The 23,557-nt window shown below is 29.9% G+C and overlaps 2 protein-coding genes and 1 pseudogene across 6 annotated transcripts; all 3 read left to right on the top strand.

The window, feature by feature from the left end:
- Positions 1-72: 72 nt before the first annotated feature.
- LOC129300771 (protein PLANT CADMIUM RESISTANCE 3-like) lies at positions 73-1,165 on the top strand (annotated as a pseudogene).
- Positions 1,166-1,422: 257 nt separating this feature from the next.
- On the top strand, positions 1,423-4,574 carry LOC129300769 (protein PLANT CADMIUM RESISTANCE 2-like). 5 transcript variants are annotated; one of them, XM_054939361.1, is made up of 5 exons: positions 1,423-1,505; positions 3,488-3,636; positions 3,765-3,836; positions 3,961-4,165; positions 4,266-4,574. In XM_054939361.1, exons 2-5 carry the CDS (start codon positions 3,576-3,578, stop codon positions 4,381-4,383), a joined length of 456 nt encoding a protein of 151 aa, XP_054795336.1. In that variant the 5' UTR covers positions 1,423-1,505; positions 3,488-3,575; the 3' UTR covers positions 4,384-4,574. The 5 variants fall into 5 exon arrangements, with proteins under 5 accessions (XP_054795336.1, XP_054795337.1, XP_054795333.1 ...); XM_054939362.1 differs by having other exon boundaries at positions 3,961-4,173; XM_054939358.1 differs by having other exon boundaries at positions 3,961-4,180.
- A 16,135-nt stretch (positions 4,575-20,709) lies between these two features.
- On the top strand, positions 20,710-21,664 carry LOC129300772 (21 kDa protein-like). The gene has a single exon (XM_054939363.1). It carries the CDS (start codon positions 20,740-20,742, stop codon positions 21,379-21,381), a length of 642 nt encoding a protein of 213 aa, XP_054795338.1. The 5' UTR covers positions 20,710-20,739; the 3' UTR covers positions 21,382-21,664.
- Positions 21,665-23,557: the final 1,893 nt, after the last annotated feature.

Below are 23,557 nucleotides of genomic sequence, written 5' to 3'. Positions count from 1 at the left end.
AAGCTGATGTTTCGTCGTTTTATCAAAATAGCTAATTTAAACAAGCTTTCACCGGCCACTCTCTTTCAGCAGAATTCGGCTGATCATCGTCACAGAAAACTCAAACCACCTTAATTCTCTCCAAACATGTCAGCCACTATTTATTCTTCCTGGTTCCTCCGGCTTATGGGTTGCTGCTCCGATTGCGGCACTTGTGAGCCCTGTTCATCTTCTTCTTATATCCACGTCATATACATAAACATGATTAATGGCCTAATTAATACGTTATTTAGTTATATTATGTTTTATTAATTATTATTGCTGGTGCTTATGAGTAGGTTGCCTCACGTTGTGGTGCCCTGTATCACTTTCGGAAGGATCGCAGAGATCGTTTCGATGAACAACCAGTGAGTCTTGGTTGTCTTCTTCTCTTTTATCAATATCATATTTTCATCTGTTTTTTGTCTTTGTTTTTGTTTTTTGGCCGTATGCTCGATGCCTAGCTAGTTTGAGGACGACTCTGAGTGGGTTCGGAGGTCAGCGCCGTACTGACAATCACAAGCAGAGCAGAAAAACGACGTCGTTTTGCTGGAGAAGACAGTAAACTTGAAGTTCATTAGATGCTTTGTGTATGATGAGTGATAATTATTAGTAATTTGGCAGGGTTGTTGTGTGCAAGGAACAATATTCGACCTACTTGGGGTTTCACCACACTTTTCTGTCATGCTACGCTTGCATTTACCGAACAAAACTGAGGCATCTGTACAAAATTAAAGGCACGAAGCTTGTGACTGTTTACAGAGTTGTTTTCTGCCCCCACATGGCCCTTTGTCAAGATTATCGTGAGCTCAAAGGTCGCGGATTCGACATGTCTGCCGGTAAACTTTTCTGTGTGTGTGTGTGTGTTTTGTTTTTCTGATTGATAGATTCGGAATCTATTTTTGTGGTTTGACATATATATTTGGGTTTATTTTTATATTTGTAGGCTGGCAAGGAAATGTGGAAATGCAGACCGCCGGTGTCAAGACGGTTGCTCCGGCGGTGGAAGGTGGCATGAGCCGTTAGCGGTGGCCATCGCTTTCTCTGATTGGTTCTTTGTTCGTACATGTGTTTGTGTTTTTGTGTTGCTTGTATGTGTGTGTTCAACGATGGGTTCCTATGGGAGTGATCAATATGTCTTCAGTACTGTTGGTGGATGAATTAAGAAAAAGGCCTTGTCTGGCTTCATCTTTCTCCTCTGTATAGAATCTATTTTCATTTTACACACATATATGTTCTGTTTTATTTTAGTTCGTATCTTGTTCCAACATGTTCAGCTCCATTGAATCAATGATATCTACTCTCTCTCTCTCTCTCTCTCTCTCAATATTTTGGACCCTTAGTAAATCTGAATCCTTTATTGTACTCTATGTTTTTTTTTTTGGCCAGATATTGTACTCTATTTTGATGTGCTTTAAGGATAACAGAATGATGCCAAGAAACTGCATTAGCAATACCTATGCTTCAAAGTTCGAAGTTGATACAAGGTGTGCTGAAGCTATACCTTATTTGGCCGCTATAGAAATTCTTGCTCATTCTGTGTTTTCAGTCCCAAAAGAACAGAGTACCATGTTACCGCTGCAAATTTATTCTATCACGACTCGGGCACTTGTATAGTCAAAGTCGAGTGCAAAACACTCCACTCCACCAAATAATAATAATAATAAAAATAAAAATAAAAATTGATGTAAATTATAAGATTATATGATTAATTGTCTCTCTTATTAATAAATATTTTATAATCTTTTTTCTTGGTTCATGAATTGGTCTATTTCTGGTTCTCTTTTTCAAATCTCACCTCCTGTTTTGTTTGGAAACTGATGATGAGGGTGTTGACTTTTTCCTTTTTTTCTTTTATTTTGCTTAGTTGTACTTTTGCGTTCATTATAATATTTGTCTTTTAATCTAAAATAAATAAATAAATAAATATTTTATAATTTTAAAAATAAATAATTATAAGATGCAAAATATTTTTTGGGCTATTTACCTTTTTTATTTTTTTAATACTTCATTTGGTTCAAAATAAAAATAGTTTTTTAAAAACGTTCTTATAAAAAGTATATATTATTTTTTATCTTTAATTCAATATTAACACACTCCATGATGAGTGAAAGATAAATTTATGCAAAGATCTAGATAAATAAATGAAAGGGTAAAATGAAAAAATACGTATATTTTGAATCAAGAGAAGCACTTACTAGAAACGTTCTTAAAAATGAGATCAACTAAATAAATGAAACTGTTGAGACACTATTTCATAGTTGAATGATTAGATTGAGCTAGACGGTGATCGAACTAGTTGTGATCAATTAAATTAATATATTAAATGTTATTGAGTAGTATAAATTGAATTCTTATTTTTTGGGTTTTAAAATCATTATTTCCTTTTTTAAGATATAATTATAGCATATATTTCTAAAGGAAAACTAAAACTAATTTTTTAAAAAAAAGTAGGATAGAAATATTTGAATAAACATGAATAAAAATGTGTTTATATATAAGGAAATAAGTTCAAGTAAACAATAATTAGGGAAGAGAATAAAAATTAAAAAAAAGAAAATTAAGAACAAGTCCCAACTAATTGATTTATTTATAAATAAACACTGTGAATCTGCAAAAATACAATTAATTTTTTTTAGAATTTTATTGTAATTTGTCCCAGATGTGAAAAGACAATAGTACCCCAATATTTTTTTCACATGACAAAAATGCCTTCTCGAATTAAAGCAAAGATCACACGTCATTTTCTGCCCAAAACGAATTGAAGAAGGGCTCTCCCTTTGATACGTGGTCAACGCTGCTCCTTGTTGTTCACCGAAGTCGAAGCTTCTTCCCGCACCACTAGTAAGTACGTGGTCAATTTTCCATTCTTTCTCTGTCTTTCGTGCTCTTTCTTCAATCTCTGTTTGTTGTCGCGGGTGCAATTTTTTTTTTTTTTTTTTGGGGAGAGAATGAGTTTCTTTTTTCTGTGAGTTTGTGGTTGTGGATGGTTATAGGCACGTGAAATCGGAGAAAGTGTTTCCGAAACAGAGGTTAATGCTTGATGGTTTATGCTTCGATCTCTGTTTTATTGCTTGAATGCGTGATACCTGAAATAAAGATGTTGTGATTTGCATTGAAGAATTTAATATTAGATAAAATTTCAGTAGTGTCCCCGACACATGATAATTTCTGGATTCGTCCCGGTGATTTGGCAATGTGAATGCTATTTTTGTTGGGATGGTTTTCATGATTTAATGGTTTGTGCAGTGTTAAAATACGTCCGAATAAGATGCCCAATGTTATGTAAATATTAAAGATCAAGTTTTGCTAATGAGAAGCGGTGGATACGTGAATATCTATGTGAAATATGAATTGACAGCTGTAAATACCTGATTAGGAAGTTGTGAATATTCGAAGAGATAATGTTAACGTACGTTGTGCAGACATTGTGATAACATGTTTTGTTAATGTTGAATATTTGGCACAGAAACGACAAGATTTTTAGTTAACCTCTCTTTCCGAAGGATTCAGCTGATCAAAGAAACTCAAACCAGCTTAATTAATTCTGTCAAAATATGTCAGCCAATTCTTCCTGGTCCTTCGGCTTTTGCGGTTGCTGCTCCGATTGTGGCACTTGTGAGTTCTGTTCATCTTCTTCTTCATATATCCACGTCATATACATAAACATGATTAATGGGCTAATAAATACGTTATTTAGTTATATATTATTACTATTGCTGGTGCTTATAAGTTGTAATGAGTAGGTTGCCTCACGATCTGGTGCGCGCGTGTCACTTTCGGAAGAATAGCAGAGATCGTTGATAGAGGAACAACCAGTGAGTCTTGGTTTCTTCCTCTTTTAATAAACGACGTCGTTTTGCTTTGACATCAAGGATATAATTATAATGAATAATAATTTGGAGGGCTAATTATGGTTATTTTGCAAATATATGGTGGCAGGTTGTTGCGTGCAGGGAATAATATTCTACATACTGGGGGGTTTCACACAATGTGTGTCATGTTACGCTTGCATTTACCGACCGAAGATCAGGAATGTATATAATATTGAAGGCAACGAAGCTTGTGACTGCTTAGTCAGTTGCTTCTGCCCCCACATGTCCCTCTGTCAGGAGTATCGTGAGCTCAAAGCTCGTGGATTCAGCATGTCTGTTGGTAACCTGTAAATCTTTCTTAACAATAATTACATTATTCGGAGATATCTATTTTTGTGGTTTGATATATTTGGGTTTATGTATATTTTATAGGATGGCAAGGAAATGTGGAAATGCAGAGTGCCGGTGTTATGACAGCTCCGGCGGTGGAAGGTGGCATGAGCCGTTAGCGGTGGCGGTGGCTCTCTCTAATTGGTTCTGTGTTGAATGATGTCTTGTGGGAGTGAATTAAGAATAAGGCCTCGTCTCGCTGCATGTTTCTTCTCGACAATCCTTGCAAGTTGTGCTGATCTATAGTCTATACACACACTGACACACAGATCTGCTTACATAGTTCTGTTTTATTTTGGTTTGACTCTGTACGATATATACAGTATGCCAATAAAACTGTATAGCAATTCATATGCATGCTTCAAAGTTGATCCGATATACTAATGCCGGTAAAGGGTGTTGTAATGCACGTCTGCTAACGCTATACCTTCTTTGACTGACATCAAAATTCTCGCTTGGTCTCTGTTTTTAGTCTCCAAAGAACGGAGCTTTTTTTTTTTTTTTTTTTAAGCAAAGCACAGAGTACCACGTTACAGTTGCCTATTTAACTTTTTTTTTTATGGAAAAAAAAAATTCATGTAAGTTGGGTCTAGGCTCATTAAGGTCCAAATATGCTTCTAAACCCAAAGAATACTAACAATTACAAAAATACTTATAAATTATCTATCAATAAAATCCTTATATTAGTAACAAGATGCTTGCCCATTTATAATTTTACCATGCAAACATGAGACTAAGATGTAAGAAACTAATTCCTTTAAAGATTTAAAAAAAAAATCAAAAGTAGTTTAAAAATCTATAAACTATGACCATCTATTTTAAAACTGATGTTAACTTTCAGGGATTAAAGAATTAATTGTCCTAATACTCATAAATATTTTGCTAAGTTAACAAAAAATAGGGATTGAGTTATAGCAAATCAAAAAACCTATAAGAGTTAGGTTGTTTTGAGTCAAGAAATTATAAAAACTGATTGTCTAGATTCAAAGTTTAGGATTAAATTGATTTAATTAAAAAAAATTCAAGGAATAAAATTATCTTTTCTGTTTATAATTTATAAGAGTCAAAATATTTTTTCCTAATTGCTTATTATTCTTTAATTCCCAATACTAACTAGTATAGGTATACATAAATCATAACATAAAAATATAAATTAAATTTTAAAAAAAATAAAAATATACAATTGGTTCAACTAGGCAACACATTACAATGGCCAAGGGCAACAATAACAATAACAATTAAGTCTTATTTTATTAAGTGCGATTATCAATATATATTGTACGATACTATTATATTCTATCATATGCTAAGCTTTTAGGAATGTTATCAACTAAGATGTTTCAATCAACAACTTTTATAAATGTTCTCTTTAGCTTTTCTCTATTTCTCTTGACAGGGCTCAAAATTATTTGTTTCACTCTTTTCATATGTTCCTTTCATGATCTTCTTTATACATGTTCGAACCATATCAAATAATTTTTACCATTTTTCCCTCAATAAGTGCTACTTTTACTTTTTTTTCGTTTGTGCTCATTTCAAATTTTAAGTGTATGCCTGCTCATTTATCTCAACATTTTTATATCTATTACTCCAACTTTATGCCTTTGTTGTCTTGTTAAAACACAATATTCACTATACCATATAACACAGCTGTTTTATAACAATTTAATAAAAAATTTTTTAAATTTATTAGGTACCTTATAATCACAAATAATTCCTTTAGCCTTTTTCTAATTACCACCAAACTTGTATTTTCTGTGCAACATCCCCATCAATTTTTCATTATATTGAATAATAGCTTCCAAATATCTAAACGTTTTTATTTGAGATATAATTTAATCTCCAATTTCACTTTCAAATTATTACTGATTGATCTCTTATTAAAATTATAATGAAATATTTCGTCTTACTCTTACTAAGGCGAAAACATTTTGACTATAATATCTTCCTTTAAAACTCAAGTTCATAATTAATTTATTCCTTTGTCTCCACAATAAGAATTTTATAATCCACAAAAAGCATGTATGTGGGGCTTTCTTCTTGAATATGCTTAGTCAAAATATTTAGGATCAAATCAAACAAATAAAGAGTCAAAAATGATTCCTAATGTAACCTAATCCTTACAAAAAAGTCCTTTATTTTACTACTAGATGTTTTTATACTAGTTGTTGCTCCCTCATATATATATATATATATATATTATATAGCTCTAATATAGACAATCCAAACTCTGTTCTTTTTCAAGGCTTTTCAAAATACTTCTCTTGATACATGGTAATAAGTTTTTTCCAAATCTATAAAAATCATGTGTAAATTTTTACCTTTGCATTGATACTTCTCCATTAATTCTCTTAGTAGATAGATTGCTTCTATAGTCGCCCACCCGGCATAAGGCTAAACTGATTCTCAAAAATATCAGTTTTCAATATCAATCTATGTTTGATCACTATTTCCTATAATTTATTGTATGACTCATAAATTTAATCTCTCTATATTTAGCACAATTTTAAATATCTCCTTTATTTTTTTAAAATAGGAACTAAAGTGATTTTCCTCCAATCATCAAGCATTTTATTGAACTGTAAAATCTCATTAAATAACTTAATTAGCCATCATATCCCTTCTTCATATAAATATTTCTACACTTCAATAAGGATACAATCAGGTCCATTGACTTTATCATTTATTATTTTCTTAATAGCTTCCTTTATCTAAGTATCGTGTATTCTTTGATAAAATGACAAATATTGTTCTTCACAAGTTACTAAATCTAGGTATCAAATCTGATCTTGCTCACATAGACTTGCTTCTTTTGCTGTGTTAGTCCATAATAATGTGATAGCTCTTACTTATTTAACACTACATCTAGGCATTGATGTAGTGGCTCTTGCTCACTTGTCACTTATTGGCAATGACCTATCTTTAGCACAAAAACGTCTATCGTTCATATTCACGTAAGATTCAACAAATTTTTACATTGGCTGTTAAGGGCCTAATACAATAAAGATTTTATAATTTTGAACAATCTTTGTTGATTGGCCAATATACATACTCTCCTTGGCTCAAAATATAAATATATTTTTTTAGTTAATTTGGGTTCAAAATATAAGCAGCCTATATGTATAAAAAAAAATTCATTTTACCCCTTAAATTTTTTAACCTATATTTATATAAATGTATCTCTTACTCATCACAAAGGTAATTAATACCAAAGATCAAAAGAAAAACAATATATATTTTTATGGGAATGAGAACTTTGTTAATATGTAATTTTTTTCTCCAAAAATTACTTATATTTTTAATTAAAAGAGTATTTTTTATTAGTTTGATATTTTCCCAGTTTAACTATTTTTTTTGAATTACAAGGCCACGGCAAGCCGTGAAAAGGAAAGGAATTATAAGTCAAGTCAAGTCCCATAAAAGGACGACATCTTGGGGGGAAGTGTCAAAAATTAAAGAATTAGAATTATTGCTTGTGACATGTCGAGCAAACCAATCTGCACATTTGTTGGATTCTCTAAATACATGGTTGAAGGTGATAACCCAATCCTTTATGGTAAGGCATCTAATTTCTTCTATTGTGGAACTGAGAGGATGATTCGAATTGTATTCAAATTGGATAAGCGCCAGAGCTTCTAATGAATAAGAGTGAACACTAACTTGCTTGAAATTGCTTCTCCAACAAAAAATAAGACCTTCAAATATACCAAAAAGTTCTGTAGCTGTGTTACGGTGATAATTAGTTTAACTATTTTTGAAATCGGTTCAACGTGGATCCATCTATTCGATCGGCTGGCATATATGAATAATTTTGTAGCGACATGTCAGCAACGAAACGAATGTCTAAACTTTTCTCACAAAATGGCTTTAGTCTTCAAAAGAGATTTAGGATCTGTTTGTTTAAAATTAAAAATAAATAATTTTTAAATAGTTTAGAAATTTTATAAAAATAAATTTATTTTGTAGATATTTTATAAAAGAAAAAAAATATAACTTTTAGTCTTTATACTTTATTTATATTTTACTATTAGTCTCTGTATTTTTTTATTTATGTTTTAGGTCCTGCACTTTTATTTTTTGATATTCTAGATCTCTCCAAGATCTTTATATTTGTTCATGAAGGGACCTAAAATACTAAAAAAATAAAAGTGTAGGAAGCTAGGACATTGAAAAAAGTGCGAGGATTAATAGCAAACCAAGAGCAAAATGTAGGAATTTAAAATTATATTTTTCCTCTATAAAAAGTAAACATTATTTAATATTTGTTTTATGATATCATTTTTAAATTTTATAATATCTTCTTTAATTATTTTTTTATAAAAATGATTTATTATTCTATTATTTTAAAATTTTATGATATATTTACATCTCTTGTGTATTTAAAACACCCTCTATCATTTATTACATTAAGTTATTTTCATTAGCTACTTTAATAAGTAATTTCAAGCTATTCAAAATAACTTCTTGAAATAATTAAAACTATACTCTTTCTCATATTTTGATTATTTTAAAAAATTTAAAAAAATATCATAAAAAGTTATAAAATATATTTTTTTAAGAAAATGAGAGGCTTTTTTATAAAATATGATTAAATAAATGGACCCTTGGTGTCAAGAAAATGCTCTCTTTTTTCCAAACTATTTGATAGTTTTTAATACATAGATAGCTGGAAACAAAATTAATACTTAGAACCTTATGAAGAAAAAAAATATATAATTCTTCTCTCAGTGTGCGATATTTCTTTGAAAGAGAATCCATCAAACATAACTTCTAGATGTCTTTTTTCTTTTGTTTTTAAATCAAGGAATTGGTCTCTTTCAGCGTTTTACAAAAAAGAATAAAGAAACTGTATTTTGGCAGCAAATTTGATCACCAGAATCCAAAACAAATATAAATTGTTGAGATTTAATATATTTTTCTTTTTAAGTATTTCATTTTTAGAAAAATTGTCTATAAAATTTCTAGTGAAAATTCTTCTTTTTAATTTTTTTTCTCAAGATGAAAAATTCAAATATTCAAAACAATTAATAAAAAAGATACGGACCATTCAGCTTTATCACCTACGCGGGTGGAAAATTAATAAGCATCGATCACTATATGTTATTGTTCCAACAATATCAAAACAGAAAAGTAAATCCAAAGTCCAAGAATCAGATTTGATATATAATATATATATCCGTATATGTGTAACTTATTTTAAGAAGGGATTTGATAATGCTTTAGGAAATGGTAATTACTAACCCTTTTAGTTATTAATTAAGATCCTCAAAGGACCTATGAATAATCCTCAAACAGCTAGCCTTTAGCATCTAAGTCTCACTCATCTGCTGTTAATTTTATTTACATAGCTAGAGACCAAAACATTAATATGGTTGAAAATTAGCCGCTCATCAACTGCTTCCTGGTGCTTATTCTCTTGGTTTTCGGCTTCACATCACGTTCAGAAGCCAAATCCATCCGAAGGTCATCCATGTCGCAAGCAACACAGTTCTAAGGACAATTTCTTGGAGAGATTGGATTTAAAGGGTATCAAGAATTCTGGCCCAAGCCCAAGAGGAGGAGGACATGGTGGGGGACCTCCCCCTAGTAAAGAACGTATAGATTCTAGCGTTATTGGTAAGGGTTCTCAATCATCAAGTGGGGTAAAAGCCTTTGAGATGTTAGATTTAGAGGGTATTAAAGATTCTGGGCCAAGTCCAAGAGGAGCAGGAAATGGTAGGGGACCTCCCCCTAGCAAGTGAGTGACTTACACATTCCAGTATTAGTGGTAAGGGATCTCATTTGCCAAATAGTGTAAGAAGCTTTGAGAGATATATAGGAATAAATTCTCCTTAGACAATAGGAATAAATAATAAATTGAACTGAATTTTATACAGAAAAAGGAAATTGTGCTTCCAAGTTCTCCAATCCCACTTCTCTCTTGCTATTTTATTTCCTCAATATCTCCAAATAATTCGAATTAAATTATGATAACTTAGATTTTATTTATTTATTTTTTAAATTTTATACCTTAATTAAAATATAAATTTTTACCACTAAAATTTGATGCAAGTCTTTATGAGAAAGCAACAAGCAAAAGGGGAGTGAAAAAGCTAAAGATAGATTTAACGGGGGCTTAAGTCTAGTGAAAGGGACTAATCTCTCATATTTAATATCCAATCATATATTGGACAGAATTAATTCAATAAAACAATACTTGCAAGCAATAAAGAAAGAGCTAAAAAGAAAAAAATTACACTTATTTTACAATAATAATATTTAGAAGTTCCTCCTCTTGTCAAAGGGTTTATCAAAACTGACAGTTTAGACGGGCATTCCGGAATATATTAGGAAATTCATCTTAGATATTTGCATCAATTCACTTATAATATTAATTTGCATCATTAAGAGCCAGAGCCTACTATTTGAGGTCAAAAGAGTATATTTCTACTTTACATACAAGCCTGATGAGTTCAAATTAATGACCAAGTGAGCATAATTAGATAATCACATATCAAACATAGATGGGGTAAATATTAATTAATAATTGAAGCTACAATAATCTTCCAACGATGATTGAGTTGGAAGTAAGTCGATTTTATTTAAGTAATTAAATTCAATGATTCAAAACCTTATGAAAGAAAAAATACATCTGAAGAGCTATGCTAATTATCCCCAAAGTACCAGAGAGGCTGTCATTAATAATCATGGTCCTATATAGTAGTGGTTCAGATTAACTTGAGTAAGAAGTAGTAACATCCCAAGTTTTCGAAAATATTGTGTGATGGAATTAAAAAAAAAATTGAAGATATACATTAAAGAAATTTAAACTTTGAAAGTATACTGTAACTTAAAACAAGTGAAATGTTATATCCATATGAAAAAAAAATTAAAAATTCTTCTTTTAGTATGGTACATTCCCATAAAAGAGAATCCATCAAGCCATTATACACAGATGGTCTTTAGTGAAAATGATCAGGGGTTTGCTTTTTCTTTAATTTTCTTTTTTTGGCCTAGCTTTTTGTTTAATTACTTGAATTGTATAAGTGTCTGTTGTACAATAGCAAAAAGACACTGTTTATTTACAGAAGCAAGTTTGGACAACAAAACAAATATAGGTGATTCACATTTTATATATCTTGTTTTTTTCATAACGTTTCCTCTCAAGTAAAATTTTCTTAAAAAGTAGTTTAAATACTAATTTTTTATTTCTCATTTCTTTATAAGATGAAATGTTCAAATATTTAAAAAAGTTATATATATATATATATAAATTCTGGATCATCCAAAAACTATCATCTATTGTTGGAAAATCACATCCCTATATGTTATTGTTCCAACAACAGCAGCAAAAAATAAATCCAAAGTTCAAGAATCAGATTTGATAAATAAATATCCATATATAGGAATTTAATTCTTAACTTTTTAGTTCATTAAGATCCTCAAAAGACCTATATAAATAGGCATCTTCGAACAGCCTATAGCACCAAATTTTCATTGATCCGCTACTAATTTCATCCACGTACGTAGCTAGAAACCAAACCATTAATATGGCTGAAAACAAGCCTCTAAACTGCTTCACGGTGGTTCTTCTCTTGATTTCATGCTTCATATCATATTTAGAAGCCAGACCCTTCACAATGTCACCAGTTCTGCAACATAGTTCTGAGGGTAATTTCTTGAAGACGTTAGATCTTAGTGGTATCAAGAAATCAGGGCCAAGCCCGCGAGGTGCAGGACATGGTGGCGGGGGACCTCCCTTAAAGTAAAGGACTTATAGGCCCCGATGTTAGTAATAAGGGTCCTCAATCATTTGAAGGTGTAAGAAACTTTGATGGTGCACACTAGTTATGTTCTTCTCCATATATATATGAGTAAGATTACTTGATATGAGGAATAAATTAAATTTTATACAAAATTAAATTAATGAAGGTGTCTTCTCATATTGTTGTTTGTAGAAAGGAGACTATGCTTCTAGCTAAGTCCTCCAAACCCACATCTCTTTCAATTTTGTCTCGCATGTATCTCAATTATTCAAATCAAATTTTGATAATTTAGATGTTTTTATTTATTTTCAAATTGCATATCTTAACTAAAATATTAAATTTATACCACTAAAATTTGATCTAAACGTTTAAAAGGTGGCGACAAGCAAAAGAGGAGTGAAAAAGCTAAAAAAATAAAAGTTACTGTTATTTATTGCAAGATTATTAGTGTTTAAATGTTATTTGAAGAAGACTATGCTTCTATGCTTGAAAAGCTTAATACATAGATTTTTTTTATAAAAAAAATGATATTGTACATTGAGAGAGTAAAAATTTTGGATTTGTATTGAAGTGAAGCAAGGTGAATAAGGATCGTAAAAGATTAACCAATGGAAAATGCACATAAGATAAAACAGGAATTTTAAAAGATACAAATTAAAGAAATTTAATATATGAAAATATGCAGCTACTTAAAATAAGTGAAATGTTATATCCATTTGAAAAAAAATTAAAGTTCTTCTTTTAGTGTACGTGGTACATTTCCTTAAAGGAGAATCCATCAATTCATGATATACAGATATAAATTAAAGAAATTTAATATATGAAAATATACAGCTACTTAAAATAATTGAAATGTTATATCCATTTGAAAACAAATTAAAATTCTTCTTTTAGTGTGTGTGGTACATTTCCTTAAAAGAGAATCCATCAACCCATGATATACAGACGGTTTTTGTGAAAATCAGGGGTTTTCTTTTTCTTTAATTTTTTTTTGTGCCAAGCTTTTTCTTTATTTTTAACCGTATGTGCTACTGCTTTACTACAGCAAAAAGATGCTGTTTATTTGCATTAAGCAAGTTTGGACGACAACATAAATGATTCAGATTTTATATAAGATTAAGGTATATTTTTGTTTCTAAACTATTCCTTAAAAAATAACAATTTTTCCCCTACAACATAGGTGTGTGTGTGTTTCCTCTTGTTGTTTAATACCCTAATGCTGACAAATAAAAATGTTGATTGGGACTTAAATTTAACCAAAAATACCACTTGTCATGTTAGATGGGTTTGAAAATATGTTACATTTTAATTACTTTAAGGGTAAAATTATTATATATATGATACATAGTTTAGAATATTGGGTACTCCTTTTGGAACAGTTCAAATACCTTAACTCGGATCCATGTAGCTGTATAGCTAGCATTTTCTGTTAGACTTAAGTCTCAGCTAGTATTTTTAAAATCAATATGTTATGTTTTAATTACTTTAAAGCCAAAATTGCTATGACAAATAAATAGTTTTGGACACTGGATCCTCTTTGCAGAATAATTGAGGGACAAACATGAATCTTAACCCTTTTGTATATGTTTTTTTACAAGGTTTCATTTTAGTAAAATTTTCTAAAATAGTAGTTAAAATATCATTTTTTTTATTTTTTATTTTTCATTTTTCATTTCTTAGTATGAAATATTCAAATATTTATTGATCTATCTCATATTTTACATATTATACACTTGGTTTTGGCATCAAATCATGCATACTAGGGTTTATTTCTTGGTTTTTAGTTGTCTTTTACATATTGACTTTATAGACCCTCATAATGCTATTTGATGATTATTTTGACACTTTCATATCCTAATTGTGATCTTGGGCCTTAATTCTCTTTTTTTTCTTTTTAAATGTCTTTTTAGGATTTATTTAGATTTGTATATTTTATTTTCAGATTCTTGAAGAAACAAATTTGGAACTAAGGGGCAAAGACTTAGTCAACTTCATTGGAAAATTCAAGAGCAAGAAAGGACTTATTTGACAATTTAATTTTAGAATTAAAGGGTTGAGTTGATGCCATTCAAAAATTTATTTGAGGACAGAATAAAAGTCTTGAAGGAGCATGTTGGGTGTGAAATTATGATCAGACTTGAGGAATCATAAGATGACATCATCATATGTGAAGTAAGAACCATATATGCGTGAATTAAATCTGATTGAAGAAGGAGCTTAGAATGACATCATCATGAGGCCTAAAGAAGTGCATTTTATGCGTAAATTAGAAGTTGATCCAAATGAAACATTAAGATGACATCATGATGAGGCAAACCAAGAATATAAGATGCGTGACTTTATAACTAAATCCATGAAGAGTTCACTTGGTAGCTGGCTGAAGCTTAATTGAAGTCACATGGTCTACACTTCATTCACAATTTCCATGCTTCCTTGTCCAGATCAGATTGATGCCATTCTTCCTCTGATTTTCTAGATTTATTTACTCAATTTCAATTCATTTTTTCAGCTCATAAATAGCCACATTCAGATCTGGAACCTTGGTTTCATCACCATTTAGCTTTGGAATTATCACCCATTCATATTATTCACACATATATAAGCCTAGATTTCAGATTGGAGCCTTATTCTTTAGATTTTTACTCTCTCTCTCTCTTCAGCCAAATTTTCTCTCATTTTTCTCTCATTTTTCATCCATATTTTCCTTCCATTTTTCCAGATCTATCGCTCTCATTTTCCTTCATCAAGTTTCACGTGTTCATCATTGCTCCATCAAGTCCAGATCTGTTCTTCAACATTTTAGCCTTGATTCCAACGTCCAGATCATTATTCATCTCTATCCAGATTTATTTCCTTCTTTTCTCTTCTCCATATTCACGTTTCTTCGTCTCCTCTTTTCGTCCATTGATTTTTTTTGATCCAGCATCAATTTCATTTCATTCCTTCAATTCCATAATTTCATCCAACACACACCAATTCTAGATCTGATCTTCATCTTCATACATTCATGAAGGCTTCTCAAGGTCTGATTCAAGTGAAGAGAAAGAGCATGAGAGGCTGATCATTTAGAGCTCCAAGAAAGATGACTTGATGTTATGAGATTTTTAGACTTGTAATTGTTGTTTATTTTCTTGATTTTGTATTTTTTGTCTTGATTAATTGAGAAATTTGAATTCTGGACCTCTGTTGTGGTTGAAGATTTTGTAATTCTAATTCAGATTTGATAAGAATATGAATGTTGAATTTAGATTTTTATGCTATTTTTCAGTTCTGAAATTTATGATTTACCTTGATGTTCTAGGGTTATTTCATAAGTTCTTGTTAATTCTTGTTTAAGTTCTTGTGTAGACTTGAGTTAGATCTATATTGATTATACGAATTTGACTTAAGGTGTTTTTCTTTCACTAATTTTGGTCTGAAACTTGTGTAGAACAAGGCTGAACATAGTGTTAATTTCTAAATTCACTTGACCTAAATTAATTTAGTGTTCATTAAGTCTAATTGTGCACCACACTTAGAGGCTTCTAAGTGTCTCAAATTAGGTTAATCAAAAAGGTTTATGATATTATAATTCTGGAAATCAATGATTAATGTCAAGAAATCTGACTTAGGCTCATTATAATCATCATTCATTTCATTCCAACTAAAACAGAAATTTATAAACATTTATTGTTGCATTATAGAGTTAGTTTAGTTACTTGAAAATTCAGATTAATTTGTGGCATTTGAATAATGATTTATATGCTTTGCTCTCTAGGAAATAACCTAGAATACTCACTTCTACATTCTAGTAAAATTTAATAACCCAAGGCAACTAAGGGTTTCATCAATTATCATCAATATTTATCAGCTGCAGTTGAAAAATCAAATTGACTATGTGTTATTGTTCCGAGAGCATCAATCAAAAACAAAATCTAAAGACCAAGAATCAGATTTGATAAATAATGTCCATATATGTGTTAATTATGTTAAGAAGGGATTTGACATAATGCTTTATGAAATAGGATTTTCTGTTGGATCCTCAAGAGACCTACATATATAAATAAGGCATCCTCAAACAGCTTGGCAGCACCAAATATTCACTGATCTGCCATTAATTTCAGCCACATAGCTAGAGACCAAAAAATTAATATGGCAAAAAATGAGCTGCTCAATTGCTTGCTGGTGATTCTTCTCTTGATTTCATGCTCCATATCATCATCATATTTAGAAGCCACACTGGCCTTCACAAGGTCGTCAACACTGCAACATAGTTCTGAGGGTAATTTCTTGAAGAGGTTGGATCAGAGTGGTATCAAGAGGTCCGGCCCAAGCCCACGAGGTGTGGGACATGCCGAGCCGGGTGCTTCAGGCCCTCCCCAAAAGTAAAGGACTTGCACATCCCAACTTTAATGCAAGGAACTTTGATGGTATCCACTAGTTATGTACTTCGATGATCCGCATGAGCAATTAAGATTTCTTTCTTTCTTTCTTTCTTTCTTTGTTTTTTTTTTGGTTTTGGCCAATGTACTTAAGATTACTTTGATGATATGAGTAATTAATAAAGGTGCTTTTTTTCTTTCTCCTTAATTAGCAAAACTATTTATTCAACATTGCAATAATCTACAATAATTAATTAATAATAATAAAAGCTACAATAATCTACCAACAATTCTATTTAAATAAAATCAATGGTTCAAGCCTTATGAAGAAAAATTATATTATGATAGCATTTTAATTAAGTTGGACAGCATTCGATTATATCTATATTTAATTTTGATTTACAACCAAATAATCCTCCAATTAGACAATTAGTACAAAACACGTAATAGCAATATATTAAAATAATAGAGATAACTTAAGGATTTAAACCCAAATGTGTATGAATAATTTTGATCTTAATGACATGTCAAGCTTTAGACGATCTTGATCCACAGCCTCCTTCCACGTCAAAATAATTGTCGGATTCATTCACATTTGAAAACGCATAAAATTGCAAGAATAATACAAATGTATTCCTTGCAAATGCAGTGATGACATTTTCGACCAAAAAAAAAGTGATATTATATTATAACCTTTCTAGAGTGGAGGGAGAGTCAGTTTCGCCGTTGTGCATGTGCCGATGAAGAGCAAGAGTCTCACTTTTCAACTCAAATGTCAAATCTGAATTTGTGCAAATTTTTTCTCCTTTAATTTGCCTATCAACTCAGGTCAAATCCAAACTTCAATTATCATAGAGGTTACCCCTATACTTTATTTATATATCGATCGAGATAAGCATATATTTATTTTTTAAAAAACTTTCAAAGTGTCTGTATGAATTTCAATTAAATATAACAATAATTAATTATATGATAAATTTTAATTATAATTAATTATGTTACTATACAATCTATTTGAATATTATTTTTTAAATTAATTTTAATAGAATTAAAAATATTTAAATAATTTATTCAGAATTAATTTTAATGAAATAAATTGTCATAAAAATATTACTTTTTAAAATTAAATTATTAATAAATTTATATTTAATATTATTAAAGTTGTTAAATTTTATTTAAGAAATTAAATATATTATTTAAATTATATAATGTGTTTTTAGTGACACATTCATGAGGCTGATATGAGTAGGTGAGAAAGTGGGTTAGAAATAATTAATTCATAACGGTAAAAATCATTCGAAGAAGCTGAAATTTTTAGATTATGCCAAAACATGATTATCAGCTTTTTAATCGATTAATCACAAATTTGGTGTTTGGCTAATTTTTTTTTCAAAATCAATTATCAGCAAAAAAAATCGATTTCCAACCTTATCCAAACAGGCACTAAGTTGTTGAATAAAAAAATATAAATGTTTGTCCTTATATTTTTAGTGTGTTTTAATATTAATTTCTAAATTTTTATTTTCATTTTTTTAAATTTTTTAAGTTTCATTTGGCTGAAATGCTAGTCATTACCGCTATTTATGTAGTTAAATATGTTTTTATATAAATATAATTCTAATAATTCTATTGTTGAGCTGTTAAAATTATTATGAGTGTGACATTATATGAATAAAATTGATGTCAACCTTTTTGCATGCCAGCCCTTCATTGTCATGTCTTCTTTCTTTTAAAATTTCATTCATTATACGTTTTCTAACAAGAACAATGGAAAACAATATTAATTAACTATGAAAGGGCAACATGCTCAATACAACTCAGGCCAAAAAAAAAAAATGCTCAATACAACAACTTGATGAACAAGTCCAAACTATAGAGGGAAAACATGAACTCCAAACCACTAGCTTCTCTCTATTTTCCTCCCTCTGCATTTCTCTCCATTTTTTATCTCAACCATTGAATTTATTTTTTAATGGTTGAAATTTGATGTTTCATAAAATTACTATTAAAATGTGAAATTTTATGAAAAATAAATATAATAATAATTTTTCAAAACATCAAATCTCAAACATTTAAAAATGAATCTAATAGTTAAGATGAAAAGTGAAGAGGAAATGGAGAGGAGGAAAAATGAAGAGAAGCCAAATTCCAAACCAATGGGAGTGATATGATGAGATGATGACCTATATTAACAGTTTTCTTGAAGTAGGATACAACCTCCCTAACCTTTAATTAACACAATAATGTGGCACCCTTTATATATAACTTAATTAGGGTCATCACTAACAAACCAATTAATTAACACTAATCACCTATTAACTTATTAATATTCTAATAGTTCTATTCGTTTTTTATATCACTCATAATAATTTTAATAAGTATTCCACACAAGAAATAATAGAGTTTATATGTAAATTTTTGACAAAAATAGAGTTTATGTACATGTTTACCACCATTAAGTCTTTATAATTATATTTAAAATTATATGACCTAATGTTAGAGACAAATAAAACTTAAAAGACTTCGAGCAATGAAAAAGTATATGAACTGCTATCAAAACATGCTAAAAATACAAGGACCCACAATTATATTTTATGTTGTTAAATTATTATAAAAGTTTAACTCTGCAAATATATATATATATATATATAATTCGATAAAAGCAGTACTATTGATAAGCTATAAGCGATGTATTAATTATTCTCTCCATTTTAAATTATAAAATACTTTTAAACAAAATTTTATATATTGATAAAATTTATTAAACATACTTAATAAATTTATATTTAAAATAAAAATAAAAATTTTAAAAAAAATCTTTCATCTAATATATTGAATAGAGAGAGATAAAGAATAATATTAAAATAAGTTTATTTAATAAAATTTTAATCTAGTCAAAGTGTTTTATATTTTCAAATGTCAAATTTTAAAAGTATTTAATAATTTAGAACAAGGAAATCTTTTTTACATAATTTTATTTAGCATGCATTTTTAATTCACTTTCTCATAATAGGATCGTAGTCTCTCTTGATCTTATCATTATCATTATTATTTTATATTTTTCTATTCTTTTTGTTATCAATTGAATAGTTCTCCCTTAAATTTTATTTAAATAATTATATTTTTCAGTCAATAGTTTCTAAAATGTTACCATTATTCCTCAAGCTCGCATGCATTTTGTGAATAAAATAATATATTTTAAATTAAAAAATTAAATTTTCGAAATGATTCGGAAATCTAATATTGATTGTAAGCAACATTTAGAGTGCAATAATAAATAATAAATAATACTCTCTCTATTAAAAAATGTAAGATATTTTTTAAAGAGTTAGATGTTAAAAAATATAAGACATTTTTAATCTTTCGAGATGTAATACTTATCTTTTTTAAAAGTACCCCTATTAATAATGACTTTATATTTATTGTAAAGTGTTTAATAGGAGTAAATATAAAAAAATAGGGTTAGTTGAAAAGTAAGTATTATTTTATTGAAAGGTAAAATTTGATTAAAAATATCTTATATTTTTTAATGGAGGGAATAATTGACTCACTCATTTTAATGTTCAAACAATATTGATTGAAAAATTATTTTCATCCATGCCTGTTGTAATGATTTGACAAAGGAGTAAAAGGTTAATTCAATTCAAAACAATTTTGGGCTCCCTAAAATACACTATGATATCACCTTATAATGGCCTTCAAGACAATATAATCAATCTATCATCCTAATCTGATTTTTTTCATTAATTAATTATATTTAACTGTTTAAATTAACATTTAAATCGGTTGGATTACTTCTGTTGGTGGTGTAAAATTAGTTCAGTAGCTCACCTGAAATCTCAATGCCCTCCATTTTACTCTGTCAAATTTGTACATATGTTTTCTTATTAGGATTTTCTAACATGAAGTTTTAAAAAAATAAATTTATAGATAAAAATGTTTCTTTTGCTTCTTGATAGCCAAATATATTAGGGTTAAATAATTACAACTCAGTATTGATAATAAAAAATACGACATATTATATATAAAAAAATTCCTCGCCAACCTGCCGGCCTCTAGCGATTAATTCAAGGACTAGTTAAAATGTTAAATATTAACAAAATTAAACAAAATTTAAACAAAATAATTTAGAGAAGCACATATTTCAATCATTTTCTAATTGAAAAAACTAAAATGTTAATTATTCGAACGATAACTAGAATTTCAATATAACATGACATAATCATCAACTTAGATTTATTTATTTATTTTGCCAGCATCACCGTCAACTTGGAAAGAGAAATGGCAATATTGTAATTATACACAACATTAATGAAAAAGAATGTAATTTTCTATTAGAAGTTACATAAATCTTGAAAGTACTCAAAGCTCCAACATACAAGCAGCGTCCCACAAAAGAGGCAATCAACCATGATGACCAAACGCCTTCATCTTCTCTTCTTCCTCGTCGTCGTCGCCGCCTCTTTTCAATGCCTCCGTCAATCCGTCGCGTTCACTGTCATAGTCGACCCTGCCGCCGACTTCAATCCCAGTGCCACCACATTCATCCGCACAAGTTGTAACGCCACCCTCTACCCCGGCCTCTGCTACACCTCCCTCTCTCCCTACTACAATGCCATCCAACAGAGTTCCGGCAAGCTCGCTCGCGTCGCCATAGCATTAACCCTCACCAAGGCCCGCCACATGGCCTCCTACCTCTCCACGCTCTCTCGTGAAGCAGACTACAGCACCAACTCACGCGCCGCCTCCGCCCTCCGCGACTGCTTCACAAACCTTGGCGATGCCGTTGACGAAATCCGCGGCTCGCTCAAGCAGATGCGCCAGTTAGCCATCACCGGTGCCGGCGGGGAGCAGTTCAGGTTCCGGATGAGCAACGTGCAGACGTGGATGAGCGCAGCGCTGACGGATGAGGACACGTGTACGGACGGGTTCGAGGATGTACCGGAAGATTCCGTGAAGAAGGATGTATGTGATCGGATGACGTACCTGAAGGAGTTCACCAGCAACGCCTTAGCGCTGGTGAATAGTTACGCTAACAGGGAGATGGCTTAGATATTACTTTTTACTAATCAATTATAATTAATGGTAGTAATAGTAATTATATTTCAAGCTTTTCTTTTCTTTTCTTTTCTTTTCTTTCTTTCTTTCTTTCTTTCTTTCTTTCTTTTGCTTTTTTGGCTTTTAAAGCTGTGAACTTCACTGTTAAATAGTGTTTGTCCTTCTAGTTTTGGTGAACGGTAGAAAAGTGTTTCCGTCTTAAGTCACTTATGAATCTTCTTTGTATGTATCGTGCTTTTTACTTTTTTTGGAAGAAATGTATCGTGCGTGCCTTTCATGAGTTGTTGTGGGACATCTTTATTTCTTCAGAAATTATGAATTATAGAAGATTTAAATTACAAGCAATACTTTGATTAGGCCCGATAATACAGGTAATACAACAGAAAAAGGCATAAGTAAAAAAAAAATCATTAGTCGACATTTGGATCAATGGTTATAAAGTTGGTTCAGTTTAACTAGTGATTACGAATTTAAATCCTAAGTATACAATAACAATCAAATTTTTAATGAGAAATATTTTCATTAAAAAAGTGCTTGCAAGGTAATTAGTTTGGATTAACAAGAATAAAAAAAAAAGAGGGGAGTATCAAATTAGACCCCACCAACACCAAAAGTGATTTGGTTGTATTTTTGTTATGGGGAGGGGTGCGAGCTAACTGCGCCGATGAATGCGTCACCTATAAGTCTCGCTGCCCATTGCTTTTTCAACTTGATTTAAATTTTATCAACATTTTTATTTTGCGAAAATTTCAGGCAAAACATTCTACTCTGTTATGCATCAGTGTAGCTTGTAAAAGATTATGGCCCTCTTTGTTTAAAATTAAAAAATAAATAATTTTAGGTAGTTTAAAAATTTTACAAAAAGAGATTTATTTTATAAAAATTTTATAAAAAGAAAACATTATTATTTTATATTTGGTTATATTAGTTAAAAAATTGATTATTAGTTAGTTATTTTTAAATTTTATAATATCTTCCTTAATTTTTATTTCATAAGAATGATTTATTATTATATTATTTTAAAATTTTATAATATTATCGCATGTCCTACCTTTTTAAAATACTTTCTCTCATCTATCATATTAAATTATTTTCAAAAGCTATTTAAACTAATTTCTTAAATTACACAGGAATCTAACTTTTTTTGCTTCAGATTTTAATTATTTTTAAAAGTTTAAAAGAACATCATAAAAATTCACAAAATAAATTTTAATAAAGTTTAAATTAGTTAGTAGAGAAGTAAAATGTGCCCTTTGATGAGTGTGAAATGTTATACCCTGTCTGTCTTATTCACTGAAATTTCCTTCATTTGGCCTCTCAGATTTAGATTTAGTCATGGAAAAATATATTTAAATTTAAAATTGACTCTGTTTCCACCGTCTCCCTATAGTGAACACCCAAATGTCTTGTGAATTTCTTGCATGCCTGGCTTCCATCTTGCTGTGAGATACATAACCAACATTATTAATAAAATTGCTCTATTTTTAACAAATAGAGACAACTTGCATTTCTTTTCTTGACAATTTATATATAATATAAAAACTCTAACAAAGTGCAATATTCACTATTCATAAATAATATGGCTAATGGCTTTATGTGTTAAAGGGAAAATTAATCCTCTTCTCATCATAGTAGTTTTTGTCAAAATTTGTCTTGCATGAATGTTATTCCACTTAGTATATATGCTTGAATTTGAAAAGATCATAATTCAGAACCATTTTTTTGCTATTAATTAATTATTTTTTGGGTTGTGTTTGGCAAATAAGGTATAAAATTAAATAGTTAGTAGTAGTGTATGTAGCCAAAATGCCACCTCTTTTGTGTTTCATAATATATTACTTTTACTGTTAAAGAAGTATATCTCTAAAGCAGTGGGTGCAAAACTTGAAAAAAGTTTATATTCCAGGAACAATGTCTCTCTTTTGTGTTTCTTAGTATATATCTTCAGGCCAATTAAAGCTGCTCTTAAAAGCTCAGTCTTCCTGAGATGTATATGATCAGAGTTAGACATGATTTCCCTTTAATATCGTAACCATAGGACTGCACATCTTTTTTATTAAATGCTCTTATGCAGTAGAGTACAAGCACGGGGTCTTCATTAATTTGGATAATTTCCTCTCATAGGAAAGGATTTGTGTGTGTGTGTGTGTGTGTGAATGAGGGATTCAAA

The sequence above is a fragment of the Prosopis cineraria genome, unplaced genomic scaffold (genome assembly GCF_029017545.1).
Source record: "Prosopis cineraria cultivar Desert tree isolate PC_DT_omini unplaced genomic scaffold, ASM2901754v1 PC1741, whole genome shotgun sequence".
Lineage (NCBI taxonomy): Eukaryota > Viridiplantae > Streptophyta > Magnoliopsida > Fabales > Fabaceae > Prosopis > Prosopis cineraria.
Note: the sequence above shows the minus strand (reverse complement) of the source record. Positions and strands in the feature narration are given on the sequence as shown.